This window comes from Ochotona princeps, chromosome 25 (genome assembly GCF_030435755.1).
Source record: "Ochotona princeps isolate mOchPri1 chromosome 25, mOchPri1.hap1, whole genome shotgun sequence".
NCBI lineage: Eukaryota > Metazoa > Chordata > Mammalia > Lagomorpha > Ochotonidae > Ochotona > Ochotona princeps.
The window spans coordinates 1,230,053-1,244,326 of record NC_080856.1 but is presented as its reverse complement, the minus strand read 5'-3'; the positions used below and the strand labels follow the sequence as shown (position 1 = coordinate 1,244,326).

The window sequence follows — 14,274 nt, the reverse complement described above, 5'->3', positions numbered from 1 at the left end:
GATGTCTGCCAAATTTCGACAATTTAGAGCATCCATGCCATGAGAACAGACAGCTGAAATCATTATGTGTTATTTTGTTGGAACTGCAGAAGCACTCATTGTAGTTCTTACAATTTCACCTTAGGGATAAAATTAAGAAACTTTTTCTCAACACATGGATTTGTCTACTCCCGGTGATGAGCCAGACGTTGCCTCTCCACACTCCCATTCCCACAGTCACAGAGAAGCCACCTTATGATTAAGTCCTAGATACAGGCAACAGAGACGGCATGAGTCAGTGTGAATACACTGTCCTGACTGGTGACTGCGTTCATCGCCGTGCCTACCAAGCACAGCATCAGAGCTCATCGGTGCGAACATCGCCTCGGGTACTGGGCGGCTGGGCGGCTGGGTGTGGCTTCTCCCCTCATCTCCCCCATCCCCTCCAGACACAGGCAGAAGAAAAAGAAAATTTGGAAGCAGTAGCCTCATCCACTTTCCCGGAACCTTCGATCCTTCACGCCCTGATCAACTAAGTAAATATCATGAAAGAAAACTCACCTACTGAGTGGGCACCCCAGACACAGGGCAGAGGACTGTGCGAAGAGAAGGCCGGCTGGAGGACTGCCCGGGAGAACAAAGGCAGTGCCCAGGACAGGATCTGCACCAACGCAGCCACGACTGAGACTATTAACAACCAAAGGGGATTTAGTGCCTTAACCTAGGCCAGCCGAGATCCAAACGGTTCCAGGATAACAGAATCATCTTTGGTCTGAAACCAACGCATTTAAACAAGGATAAATTAGGTCTTGAGAAAGAAAGTGACAGTACACGCGCACTTGTGCAACTGCAGTCTAGCTTGTGGACGTGCACACCCTGGGGTCCCGTGGCGCACGGTCCCAGCAGCAGGTGAGGCAGGAGGGGCTGCTGCGGCTCCTGGCCTTCTGCACTGTGTCCGAGGTCTGTGCTCTTCACACTGCATCTCAGACCGGACAGAGCTGACTTCCCTTACGACTCACCAGTCTGAAAGAGCTGTGGTGCAGGGGAGGCGGGCAACACGGGAAAAAGTCCTCCATCCACCGGATGGCTCCCCAAAGGGCCTGAACAGACTGACGTCAGGGCCCTCTCGGTCTCCCACATGGAGACCAAGCACGTGGGCGACCTTCTGTTTTCCCAGTTGCATCAGCAGGAAGCTGAACCAGAAGGGAGCAGCGGGCTCTCCAAGTGGTGCCCGTATTCCATGCTAGCACTGCGAACAGCAGCCTTTCCTGATACGCCACAAGGCCGTCCTGTGGCTATTTATTGATTTGCTTATTCCACACTTTTCAAAAAAAGACTGATTCGAAACTCAGAGCAGCAGACATACAGAGACAGAGAATTTTCCATCCACTGGTTCACTTCCCAGACGGTCACAATAGCCAGGGCTCTGCCAGGCTGAGCTTCTCCTGGGCCTCCCAAACGGGTGCAGGGGCCCAAGCACTCTTCTGCTGCTTTCCAGAAGTGGAGCAGCCAGGGTTTGAGCAGCACCTGTATGGAATATTGGCATTACAGGCAATGGCTTGAACTGAAATGCCACACCACCAGCTCCTCACAGTATCTGTATGATGTGATTCTTTCTGCTGCACTCTGAAGAATACAACACAACCCACAAACCGTAAGAGCTCCCTGAGTCTCAGGCCCGTGGCCTTACAGGCATACCAAACATGCTCTGTAATTTCTCTCTGAATCTGACTATTAAGTCAGCCTATGGCTATTTAGCTAAGAGCGGCCAACTACTAAAGCTGCTAAAGGAAGCTCAGCGAGAATCTACTACCTGACTAGTGCTCTAATGAAAAATACTCCATCATTACCTGCAGAACACCTTAAAAGGAGGAGACAGAAGGGCCAGGGAAATGCAACTGCATCCTAAATTGAAAGCCAAAACTCCTGGTGCCCAGATCACTCACTGCCATCAAAGGCTGGGGGAGAACTCGAGGCGAGGTGCCAGCCGGACAGCCTGCAGGACATTCTGCTAAACAGAAGCAGCCCATCCTGACACGTGTTTACGACACACGGGTCTGTGAGCTTGGGTCCAGCACGGAGCGAGCCAGGATTCCAGTCTCAGAGCGTACACCAGCAGTGCCCACCAGCAGTGCTGGAACCCTGCTCCCAGCCTTCAACTCAGGTCCTCAGCTTCTGCAGAAAGCAAACGGAACCACAGAGCCAGTGAGGGCTGGCCTTCACCCCCAGGCTGCCGTGCAGGGGCAAAGAGTGCGTTCCAAGCCAGGCAAGCCAAGCTTACAGCTGCTCAAACACAGCCGAGCCTACGGTTTGTGGGGCCAGGCCAGGCCCACAATGCTGCGTCTCAGGCTTGCATCTTGGGAAAGCTTGGGGGAAGATTGTGAAAACTGGACAGAGATAATAAAATATTTATCTAATCTGATTCCTGTCTTTCTTTCAGAAAAGGGCAGAAAATCTCTCTTGAGGCCCTAGGTGCTTGGTGGCACTCTGCTGATCCCTGAGGCCTGATTCTCTCAAAAAAGAAAAAAAGAATAAAATGGGGGGTGTGGGAGAGGGTAGAGGAAGGGGCATGTCTTCCTTGTGGGCTCACGACCCGACGCTGAATCCTGAAACACCATACTCCCATCACTTCTAATTTTTGGGAGGCAAATGCTGGGCAAGCCAAGCTTAGATCAGGAATATCTTCAAATACATAGACACGTGGCATAGTTCCCCCAAAGCCCCTTGGACTAAGCATTTTGAAGAGGAACCGAGGATCCCCACAGTCAGGATCCCAGCCGTGTGCCCTTCGCTCCTTGCTAACTGTGGTGTTTGCTTGACTGGGGGCTGTGTGAGCTCACAGGCCTCACAGCCTACGTGACGGACGGGCAGGTCTTAGGCAGAGCACTCCTCAGGAAGGACGCCCGTGGTGTGCTGCTTGGACACGATCTGCTCTACCCCACAGCCCACCAGTCTGCACTATTGAAAAGTTGCTGGCTTAAAATCCACCAATAGAAGCCTGACAACTTGCTCTTTTTAAAAGCTAACAGTTAAACTGACCAATCATGACTGTAATGTGTGGAACTGGCCTGAAGTGTATAAAAACCCTATGCTGTCCAACCCTGGGGCTGCCCAGCGCCAGTCCTGCTGGGCTGGGGGACAGCTGGGAGCCCAGACCAGCACGAATAAACTGCCCTTATACGTTTGCATCAACTTCAGACTCCTGCTGGTTTCTAGGGATCTCAAAATCTGGGGACAACAGAATCAGAGCACAGAGGACATGGCTGTGAAATGGAGCTCACCCAGGGTGCCTGCAGGGTCCCAGGGCCTGGCAGCTCAGCCACTATATGAGTTCATGACTTCTCTACCCAGAACATATGTCAGCAACTCAAAGGCTATCAGGGTGTCGAGCCAGTCCCTGGCACACCTGTCCAGCACACTCAGGAACGGCCACCCCGTGCTTCTGACCAGCCTCTTGCTGCTACCGGGCCCGAGAAGCAGAACACGATGACTCATGCACCCGCCACCCACCTGGGATGCTCCACCCGGCACAAACCCAACAGCGGCACGCACTACCGCTTCTCAACCCCAGCTCAGTCTTTGAGAAAGTAAGGGAGGGAGTGAGGAAAGGAGGGAAGTAGGGAGGAAGGAAGAAAGAAAGAGAAGAAAAAAAAGAGAAGAAAAGGGAGGATGAACAAATGGACATAAAGAGATTTGGAAGGGTACACAAATATCAATGATGCATTTGGATAAATTAATTAGTGTTTCGTAAAAGAAAGATGCTACATGTGCAGTTTGAGGTCATGACGGCATCTGTGTGCAGCTCACCAAAGAAGACTAACACATGTGCCTCTGAATGAATGGGGACTACTGAGAAGTCTGTCATACAGCCCTGCTCAAGTCCAGTAAGAACCATCAAGGTAAAAGCCCTGCCTGTCTTGGTGACCGCACTGGGCTTGGGTCCTGACACACTGCTCTTGATCATTCAACCCGCTGCACAGGCCCCATTCAATTGCAGGTGCTTCTCATTTGACAGTGCTACTAGCTAATATCTGCAAATGTTGCAACGACCAAGTGCATTCTTGTACCATGTTGAAACAATGTCTCCTAGAGGCGCATCTGTCTCATGATCTGACCATAAACTAGGGCTGAGGGGCATTTTCCTAACTCCAGCCCTGAAATTTTCTCTTAAAAAACTTGTTACTCATGTCTTTTAATTTTACAGTCAGTAAAATAAGGAAATAAGCATGGGCTGGTCTGCCTAAAAGGAGTATACTTGAAACTTACAAATAAACAGGACATCAGAAAGCAAAGCAGTCACTAATTTTGAAGCTGAATGTGCAGGAAATGCCAAGGATTTAGCCCATCTTCAAACAGCGATTTCCTGGCTGTAGCATCTTTCCAATGGCAAGAAAAGATCACGAAGAAAGGGAACCATGCATCACTGTTCAAGCAAAACAGCCTGTCACCAGCCTCAAAATACACAGACTCGGGCCCGGCGGTGTGGCCTAGCGGCTAAAGTCCTCGCCTTGAACACACCAGGATCCCATATCGGCACCGGTTCTAATCCCGGCAGCTCCACTTCCCATCCAGCTCCCTGCTTGTGGCCTGGGAAAGCAGTCGAGGACGGCCCAATGCATTGGGACCCTGCACCCGCGTGGGAGACCCGGAAGAGGTTCCAGGTTCCCAGCTTCGAATCGGCGCGCACCGGCCGTTGTGGCTCACTTGGGGAGTGAATTATCGGACCGAAGATCTTCCTCTCTGTCTCTGCTCCTCTGTGTATATCTGACTTTGTAATAAAACCAAATAAATCTAAAAAAAAAAAAAAATACACAGACTCAGTAACAGTGGAACTAATTCTTGTGGACTTCACGGCACTTCCTCACTCCATCTTTCAGATGACATAGGATTTTTGAGAAGCCATCAGAGGGAGGGAAGCTAATGATTTCATTGCATCGTCTATCAGAAGGTAAAGGCAGCGTGCAGAGGAGAGGGAGCACACAGGCACACCCTGGGCACTGCGGCGTTTAGGATCCCCACAAGCACTCACAGAGAGGCCACCAGGCCTTTAGGATCCCCACAAGCACTCAGAGAGGCCACCAGGCCTTTAGGATCCCCACAAGCACTCACAGAGAGGCCATCAGGCCTTTAGGATGGACATACATCAGCTCCTCCCCTACGCCGTGGGGCTACACTGCAAAGCACAGGGGTCCATTCCAAGCTCTGAATGGAGAAAAGGAAGAGATCATTAAATCATAATTTCCATGCACAATTGGTACAAGTATTTCTTACCAACAGATTAATGCGAAAGCAAGATCCCAGAAGAAAGCCGCTCAGCAGAGAGAATGGCGGTTTAGTGTCGTGTAAATCTGATTTTCCTGAAAGCCCTGACACATCATAATAGTGAAATCCTATTTAGTGTAGCAAGCAGGATGGATAATGCTATTTAATACTTGGTGCACTGCGTGCCATCAGCTCACAGCTTTGTACTCAGGTTCTCATCTTACCTTAAGGTTAATACTTCTTGACAGCCTACATGGCAAATAGAGCCCCAAATTAAGTGCTGACCCCATGATTTGCAAATCTTTCCTCTAAACTTAGACATAGAAAACTGGCTCCAGCAAAGGAGATCATATTAATGGGATGCACTCTTAACAGCTCACCACCACCGCCGCGAAGACTCAGTCTCACATCCTTAAAGCCAGATTAAAAAGCAAGTCAAGGTTACCTAAACTACATTTCCCATTCAAAATTTCAGAGGTTAACAGAAAAGCCAATTCCCTTGGAAGATTTATTGAATAGTAAACTAAGGATAAGAACCCTACATCCATTGATTTTTTTTTTTTCCCTAGACAATGAAATGGGGCAGAGGGTTGTACAGCCCTTCTTGCTCGTTACTTCTGGAATATCTGAGCAGACTTTAAGAAAGCGGATACGGGGAGAAAACGGGAACAGCCTAGTGGCACAGTGGGTAAAACTGCCATCTGGGGAGCCAGCACTCCACAAGGGCGTAAGTTTGAATCCCAGCTGCACCGCGTATGATCCAGATCTCAGCTAATGGCCTGAGACACTCAGAAGAGGGCCGCTGTTTCCACATGGGTGGCCTGGAAGAAGCTCCTAGTTCCTGCCTTAGGCCTGGGCCTGCACTGGTTATTGAGAGCATACAGAAAATGAACCAGAGGATGGAAGATCTTTTTGTCTCCCTCTCTATAACTCAACTTTCAAACAATAAGCCTTAAAAAAAAAAAAAGTTGAAAGTGAGTCAACCTTTCCACCTAAATCATACATTGCTATATCAATTATATTAACAAAAGTGAGAGTAGGCCTTATAAATTTTTCTACCCAACAATTAACATCTATGCATTTATGTGAACTATCATTATCTGCTAATGATAAGAAATTGGGAGTAACTCGATGGACACGCTCCAAGTCCCTTTATAAAAGCCTCTGTCTCTTGCAATGACATTACAATTACAAGTGACACTCGCACCTGTTGCCTTCAGTGCCCCAACCCGCGGTCCAGGGCACCTCAGCTCTGTGTGCAGCGCTCGGTAACTACGGAAACCACAGGGAAGCTGCCCTGACTGCAACACGCTCAAAGGACACCACTCTGGAGGGGGACGAGTATAACCCGCGTGGGCACGTCCGCCAGCAAGGCGCGCTGTCAACTATTGTGCTAAACTTGCTGCCTCACACGGAATGGCCAGCGGGAGCTGCCCACATGACCTAAAAGAAGGGACAGCTGTTTAGACAGTACCTCAGGAAGAAAATATCAAAGCGGCATTTCACTTGATACACTAAGTTGATTAAGTTATTTCCTTTTTCCTCCAAAAAGAATTGCTTGCATTTTATTCAACTCAGACTTCAGTGGTTTGTGATTCTATCCTGCATTCATCTCCTGAAAAGCTTTCATTTACTGAAATATTTTATCACAAAAGACTCCAGCTATAATAAAAATTCATAATAATTTCTCCCTAAGAATACACTGGACTGACAATAAGCTGTTCTGTTGTCATTTTCTCTTTGTTATCGTGGCTGGTGGCCTTTCTCCCTAAGCCTTGCACAAAGAACACCAAAACAAAGATACTAATTGACAAACAAAAAAGCCAATTAGTCATGCAGATGAGGCCAACATTTGATAATGCAAATAGAAGATAAAACACTTACCGGAAGTGAGCGACTTAACATTTGCTCATCTGATGTAAGCATGACCTCCAAACTTAACCAGCAAATCTCTCCTCACAGGTCCTCTCGCATCCTTTTCTTCCCTCAGCCTGGGCATTGCCCTCCTTTGAATTCTGTGGGATTCCTTGCAGTGTGGAAGCCAGGGGACTCCGCACACTGGTGGCAATGCCTGCTGTAAGCCTAGGCTGATCTGAACGCAGCGGTACTCCCAAACAAGCACTGGGCGCACCCTCAGCTCTGCTCTGGGGCCATCAGGGCGATCACGCCTCCCTTCATGGCTGAGCAACACAAGGCAAGAGCAAATCAACCCTCACAAGGAACACTGACCAAGCACCAAAGAGACCAGGTCTTGGTGTGGCCTGCGGACAGAGTGGCCTTCGCCCTGGGTGATCCGGGGAGAGCCCCGTAGGCCCTTCCTCCCTCCTCCTGAAGTAACTACACACACAAAACTCAGACCCTAACGAAATCAGCCCAGTTTACTAAAGGCAAATGAAAGCTGCTTTTCTTTCTAGAAGACGGAATGAGAAGACTGTCCTCCAGTAAAGGTTATCAAAGTGTGAGTGAATGAACAACTCAGAAACAATCCAATAGCCGCTGCAATGACTGCCAATGGAAAGAAGCATAACCAGGTATTCAAATGAATCCTCGGGTTATTGTACTGCAGGTGTGAGGTAGCTCCTTTGGGGAAGGGTCCCCAGGAAACAAAACTTCTGCTTTTGGGAAGCGGGAGAACAGGGAATAGTTACATATGTATGAATGTTCATTATTTTCAGGTTATAAGATCTCATGAATTATGACATCAAGACTTCAAAAGTTGCACGAGAAGCCAGAATAACTTACTTCCCACAGAATTAATGCTACAATCAGTAGGACCTAGCCTTCCCTACAGCGTACCCACTTCACGTTAACACTGAACAGTGGCCATAAGCTCAGGGCTCGCGCCTGGCGCAGACTGACACGTGTGATGTTTTGGCTGTTCTGATTTCTTGCTTGGCATTTTCACCTAAAGAATGGACAGACTCACGGGGTCACGAACGACACTGAGCTAACTCATGGGAAGTGCCTAACACAACATGAATGCTCATTAGTGACCAAAATGCTGCTATAAATAATATCAAATTATTCACAACTAAACTGAACTTCCTCATAGGGCGTAAATTAAATGACTAATAAAGAGATACGAGACATCTTGGTGTAGATATGAACTGATGGTAGAGGCTTAGCCTGAGAGCAGCTGCTGTACCCCTACTGCGTGTACGTCTTAGGAAAGGAACAGGATGGACCCTGCCCTCAAAAAGGTTAGAGGAAAAAACGCCCAAATGCATCACAATTTACTATAAATAAAATGTGGCACCATAAAGAATAGTAGAAAGGGTTAAAATTTATATGCTGATTACATAGAAAAAATGGAGGAAGCAAAAAGGAACTCCTGGATGTATTTACAGAAAACTGCCTTGAACACCGCTCTGGCCTTCTCCCACCAAGCCCCCAAGCAGGGATTAACGTCCCTGAGGTCTCCTAAGTGTGCTCTCCCGGTCTCTTCCACCAAATCCAGGAATCAAGCACTCTCCAAGTAGCTGAGTAGTAAGTCACATACCTAAACGTGACACCTCCAGTCATTCTAAAATACAACAGCTTACTTTACTATTTATGATGATGCTATCTGATACATGATCAATTGTGGAATAAAGGTTTAGATTTGAAGAACTCTTCTGCTGGCTTGATGCTCAGTCAAGGGTTGTTGCTTTTTAAATATTGATTCTAAGGAGGACCAGACTGGCACCCTCTTAAATTATACTTATCCATTCTTCTAAGTTATTAACTACCTCTGATTCCTACTTAACTGGCCACTATCACTAACTGGCATGGCAAAGTCACATTCCTACCTGGGGAATCTGTGACTGACCAGGAGCTGACCAGGACAAACCTACAATGATCCAGGATGAGATGACAGAACTAAACCCTCCAGCGATGCCCCTCTACCCAAGAAGGATGGACCACCTGGGGTTTACAGCTTCACTGTCGCCTTTAACTGAACCGAGAGACAGAGAGAGAGGTATGTGCACAGATCCACTTTTCAACTGGGACAACCCAGTCGAGATAGGAAGACAGACAATTCTGCATCGTGCTATCTTACACTGTGGACCCTAACCTTTCAAACTGTGCAGGCACCACACACGGCTAGACATCGCGCTTCTCACTGGCATCAGAAGACAAGAAAACATCCCTTCACAATCTTTTGCACTAAGCCTAGAAAATGCCTCCTCATTTGAGACTTACATGTCTCTTACATTCCTGGACAAAATCCAACAGGAAAAAACAATTGGCTTAGTGATTTTAGAAATGACAGTAACAAACAAAAGGAGACTTACAGAGAAAGGCAGGAGACATGAGGCGCTGGATAATACACAGTTAGTTTACGATTATTAGTACGTTCAGTCCTACAGTAAATACGATACTCTTTCAGGGACTTCTCTGTGTGTAGTTGTCTAACCCATGAAGGTGACCCAGGAACAGAGTACCCTGAGACGACAGACACACAAATAAAACACAACCTATCAACATGCTGCAGAAGTTCAGGCTTTGCTCTCTTTACATTAGGGAACCACCGTCCATCACTTACACATTAAAACTGCCTGCTCTCATCCCAAAGGGAGTGTCTAGTAGCTCAGGCATGGGCCATTCCTGGCCCTTTACAGGGGGAAAAACAAAATCAAAAAACAACAAACCCTGCTGACCTTTTTTGTTAACCGTTTTACTCTAGGCCTGCCTATTCAACATCTCTACTTGCACATCTCAAGTGTTCCAAATTTATATCCAGATTCAGACCTCTGGTTTCCTCCACCACCCGCATCCTGTATCAGATATCAGCAGTCTGGAGACAAGCCGAAGACCGGGGGTCGCTCTGGGCCTTTCACCCACGGCTCTGTCTGAACCGTCCACCACACTGCTTACCCGCACAGCAGCCGCTGCTTTCGGAATTAGTGCCATAATCTCTCACCAAGTTCCCCTTGCTTCAGTGCTGCGGTCAGACGGCACTTTCGAACATGCCAACTAGCCTCAGGGCTCTGAGGAACTTGCAGGTCAACCAGACCAGGCCTCTTCAGGGCCACTCCTCAAGGAGCCCTTCAACTGTCCCGCAACCACGTACCCCTCCACCCTGGGAATGTCTTGTCCCTGCCACCTTATTGTACCACATTATCACAACCTAGCACACCAAGGCTCAATGGAGCGGAAACGCCGTGAGGACAGGTGTCCAGTCCATGTTGTCAAACCTCCAACACGCGACGGATGCTTAAGTAGAGACAGTCACTTCTCACAGAGGCAGAGCAGATGAGTTTGCACAATGGCGATACTTGTAAAGCCATTAAAACTTGATCATTTTTTTTAAAAGATTTATTTTATTTTCATTACAAAGTCAGATATACTGAGAGGAGGAGAGATAGAGAGGAAGTGGAGCTGCCGGGATTAGAACCAGCGGCCATATGGGATCAAGGCGAGGACCTTAGCCACTAGGCCACGCTGCCAAGCCCAAAACTTGATCATTTTTAAGAATGTCAGAAGTTATATCAATCTTTGGGGGGAAATTAAGGATAGCAATTAACTGTTCTGGAGGAAATGTAGTTTGGACATACTAGTAACAAAGACAAAGCTTTGGGCAATACTTGAGCAGTGGAACGCAATGCAAGGGCCAGTAACCCACACGACCATGACCAAAGCAGAAATGGAGTCGTGAACCTATAAACTGTTTTGCTTGGCTTCATCACAGCCTAGCTTCACAAGAAACATCAGAGTTTAATTCTCTGTACATAAATGCACTGGGAATGTAAGAGCAGAGAACAGCCATACCCTTTCCTCCAGTCTAGCCAGCTGCTCTTTGTAGAATGCATCCTGCTTCTTGATCACGCGGTCTTTCTCTTCCAGCTGCTTGGCCTAAGACAGAAAGGAGGAAGCCGCGAGATGAGCAAGGCACGAGTCAAGTCAACACTGCACGAGGACTGAGACAGAAAGCTCAGTCTAGGCAGATCAGGTCACTGGCAGGGAAAACAGGAATATGATGATGACTGCTGTATTTAATATAAAGAAATGAAGCTGCCACTATCACAGCTGTGCCCTACTCTGTCCAAATGTATCTGGAAATGTCACAATACAACACGTGACAGAGCGTCATATTAAACTTCTCTAAGAATAACTTCTAGTATTAATATTTCACAAAACAAAAATTTGATTTTATTCTGGGCATATGCTAACATGGCTATAAAACGTCTTTGTCCACAACAAAAACACCTATTTCACATTTTTCACATAAACCCTTTGTTTGTGATGTCTCAAATTACCCAATGAAATCTGCATATAATGACCTGCATTTGTTTAGTTCTCTTGAAGCAGCAACAGTCTAAAGGAAGGGGGAGGATCTAAACCACCCTAACTGTTGGCTTGAATAATTCAAAGAGTAAATAAAGATAATTCAAAAAGCCTTATTTAGTCACATTTCTAATCTACAAGATCAATTCTCCATAAATTAGAAACAAGTACCAAAATATTTTAGAAACTTGAAAAACTACAAAGATGGTTATTTATGAAAGATTTTCAAGATTCATAACTATATTCATAAAACTTGCACTATTTTGTTATGTGGAATTGCATGTTTAACTGAATTATCTCTGATGTTCAGAGTTATAAAATCATTTCATTTGTTTCTCTGTTCAGTCACTGCTGAATACCTGCATGGCTGTAATTTACATGAAATAAAGCACATTTATCTTTGTGCCATGCACTAATATCACCAATTTTAAAGATTCACTCATAAACTGGTTCATTCCTCAGATGGCCACCAAGAGGTGGGGCTAAACTAGGCCCAAGACAGGGGCCAGGAATTCCACCGAGGGCTTCATCATCGTGGGTGTCAGGGGCCAAGGACTCAGGCCACCTTCCGGTGCCGTCCCACACCATCAGCAGGCAGCCGGGCGCAGCAGAAGCACCTGGACATGGGATGCAGGTGTCTGCCCAGGAAATCGGCCAACTCTTCTACACTCTGACTCTCCCTGAGCGATCAAGCAGTGGCTGGCTCAGCACACATCAGCCGAGTGTCCATGCAGCTACTCGGTTGACGGGGAACCCATTTCTACATTTTAGGTGGTTGTGTTGCTACTTACTTTGTCTTCAATATCCTGCAGCATGTTAAAAAAAAAGTTAAGTAGTGATTTAACATATTGCTTTTTCCTATTATCACAGAGACATCTGACAGATACCATCCAAAACGTGAAGGCAAGGCTGCGGTAACGGGTGGGGGTGGGCAGAGAGCCCGACCCTGTGCAGCTGAGGGCAGCAGAGCTGCAGACGTCAGGGAAGCGTCCGCGGCCTTGGAAAGCGCACTGACAAACAGCTGCAACACACCTGCAGTCCTCAGTCACCCGGTCGGCCAGGGACTCAGCAAAGGTCTCCCAAAGCTCGACACTTACACCCATAGCACAAACACGGCAGACAAAGACCCGAGGGCAAGGAAGAGCCTCCACGAAACAAAGTGTTATTTTAAAAAGTAACAAAAAGACGAAAAGAAATCTTACCATGCAATCATTTGAGCTGATTGCTTAACATATTAGCAATTTATAAAATAAATCTTAGGTCTCCTTCCTCTGCCCCAGAAAAGCCTGTAACACCCCAGGCTGAAATGGTATTTTAAAAGAAATATAAATAATAAACACATGACAAAAAAACAAGCTCTTAAGCAGTCAAATAACACAAATTACAGTAACATGTTTCCATTATTCATCCATCATATTGGCAAAAACATTAAAATAATAACAGGTAACATTGCCGAAGATACAGGAATACAACTTTTCCCATAGACTGCTGGATGTAAACTGAACATTTTGCAAATCAAGTAACCAATGAATACATAGAGTGGCCCGAAGCGGTGGCCTAGCTAGGGTCCTTGCTTTGCACCCACCAAGATCCCACAAGGGCACCAGTTCTAATCCCAGCAGCCTGTAGCCTGGGAAGGCAGTCGAGGACGGCCCAAAGTCTTGGCACCCTGCACCTACGTGAGAGACGCAGAGGAGGCTCCAGGCTCCTGGCTTCAGACAGGCACAGCTCTAACCTTTGTGGCCACTAGGAACCTCTTCCAGGTCTCCCATGTGGATGCAGGGTCCCAAGACTTTGGGCCGTCCTCGACTGCTTTCCCAGGCAACAAGCAGGGAGCTGGATGGGAGGTGGAGCTGCTGAGATTAAAACCGGTGCCCATATGGGATCCCCGTGGGAGTAAGGCAAGGACTTTAGCTGCTAGGCTAAAGCACCGGGCCCTATAATACATTCTTAAGACTCAAATCATGAGGAAAAAGACAAGCCACCAAGGATCATCAATAAGTTCTGATTTTTGGATGACAAATTGGGGGTGGGGGATGTTACTCGGAGGACAGGGACACAGAGGTTCACAACTGGTTACTGAGACATGAGCAACGGTGAAACGCCGGGCAGATGCAGCCAGCAGTTAGAAGATGCACAGTCAGACACAGTTCTTAAATGAAGTGTTTCTGTTTTCTATAAAGAATGATTATTTTTATATCTACAAGAAACATCAAACATCAGTATTACATGCTTTATACTTGACTATGAAATGGACATCCAACACAGTATATAATCTAAAACAGTGGACTACTGAATTATCATTTTAACAATTCTATTTTTTTTTTGTAAAAACAAATTTTACAATTATTGGCAGCATGAAAATTATTATACCTACCGGATCTGGCTGCCTTTCCCATTCAATGTAGGACATGACTTACCATTCATAAAACACTTGTAGTAAAGAAAAAGTTTCCTTTGCTTCTAGCGTCAGCTAGAACAGTACTGAAAAGCAAAGAAATCGTAATAGTTGTTCCATGATGGCTATTTAGAAAACACCTAGAAAACTCAACACAACCACTGTATTGCTCAGCCTTACTGAGCACCCTAGAAAAACCGTCAAATTTAAGTTCTGAAGAGCTGATTACAACCTAAGGGTGTACATAATCTTTTACTTTCCTGAAACATCTTGAAGAACAGGAAGTTAGCAGGGGGAATCACAGTTCCGGACCTCTGGACATACTATAGGGCAGTGGTTATCAAAACAGCCTGGTACTGGCACAAAGA

At 46.6% G+C, this 14,274-nt stretch overlaps 1 protein-coding gene across 1 annotated transcript in view; it reads right to left on the bottom strand.

Annotated features, from left to right (window-relative positions):
- Positions 1 to 14,274, bottom strand: part of CHCHD3 (coiled-coil-helix-coiled-coil-helix domain containing 3) — a 223,548-nt gene that overhangs the window by 65,194 nt on the left and 144,080 nt on the right. Inside the window, exon 5 of the mRNA XM_058681347.1 lies at positions 10,993 to 11,076. Within this exon, the coding sequence (XP_058537330.1) occupies positions 10,993 to 11,076 (84 nt within the window). The remainder of the gene's footprint in view (positions 1 to 10,992; positions 11,077 to 14,274) is intronic.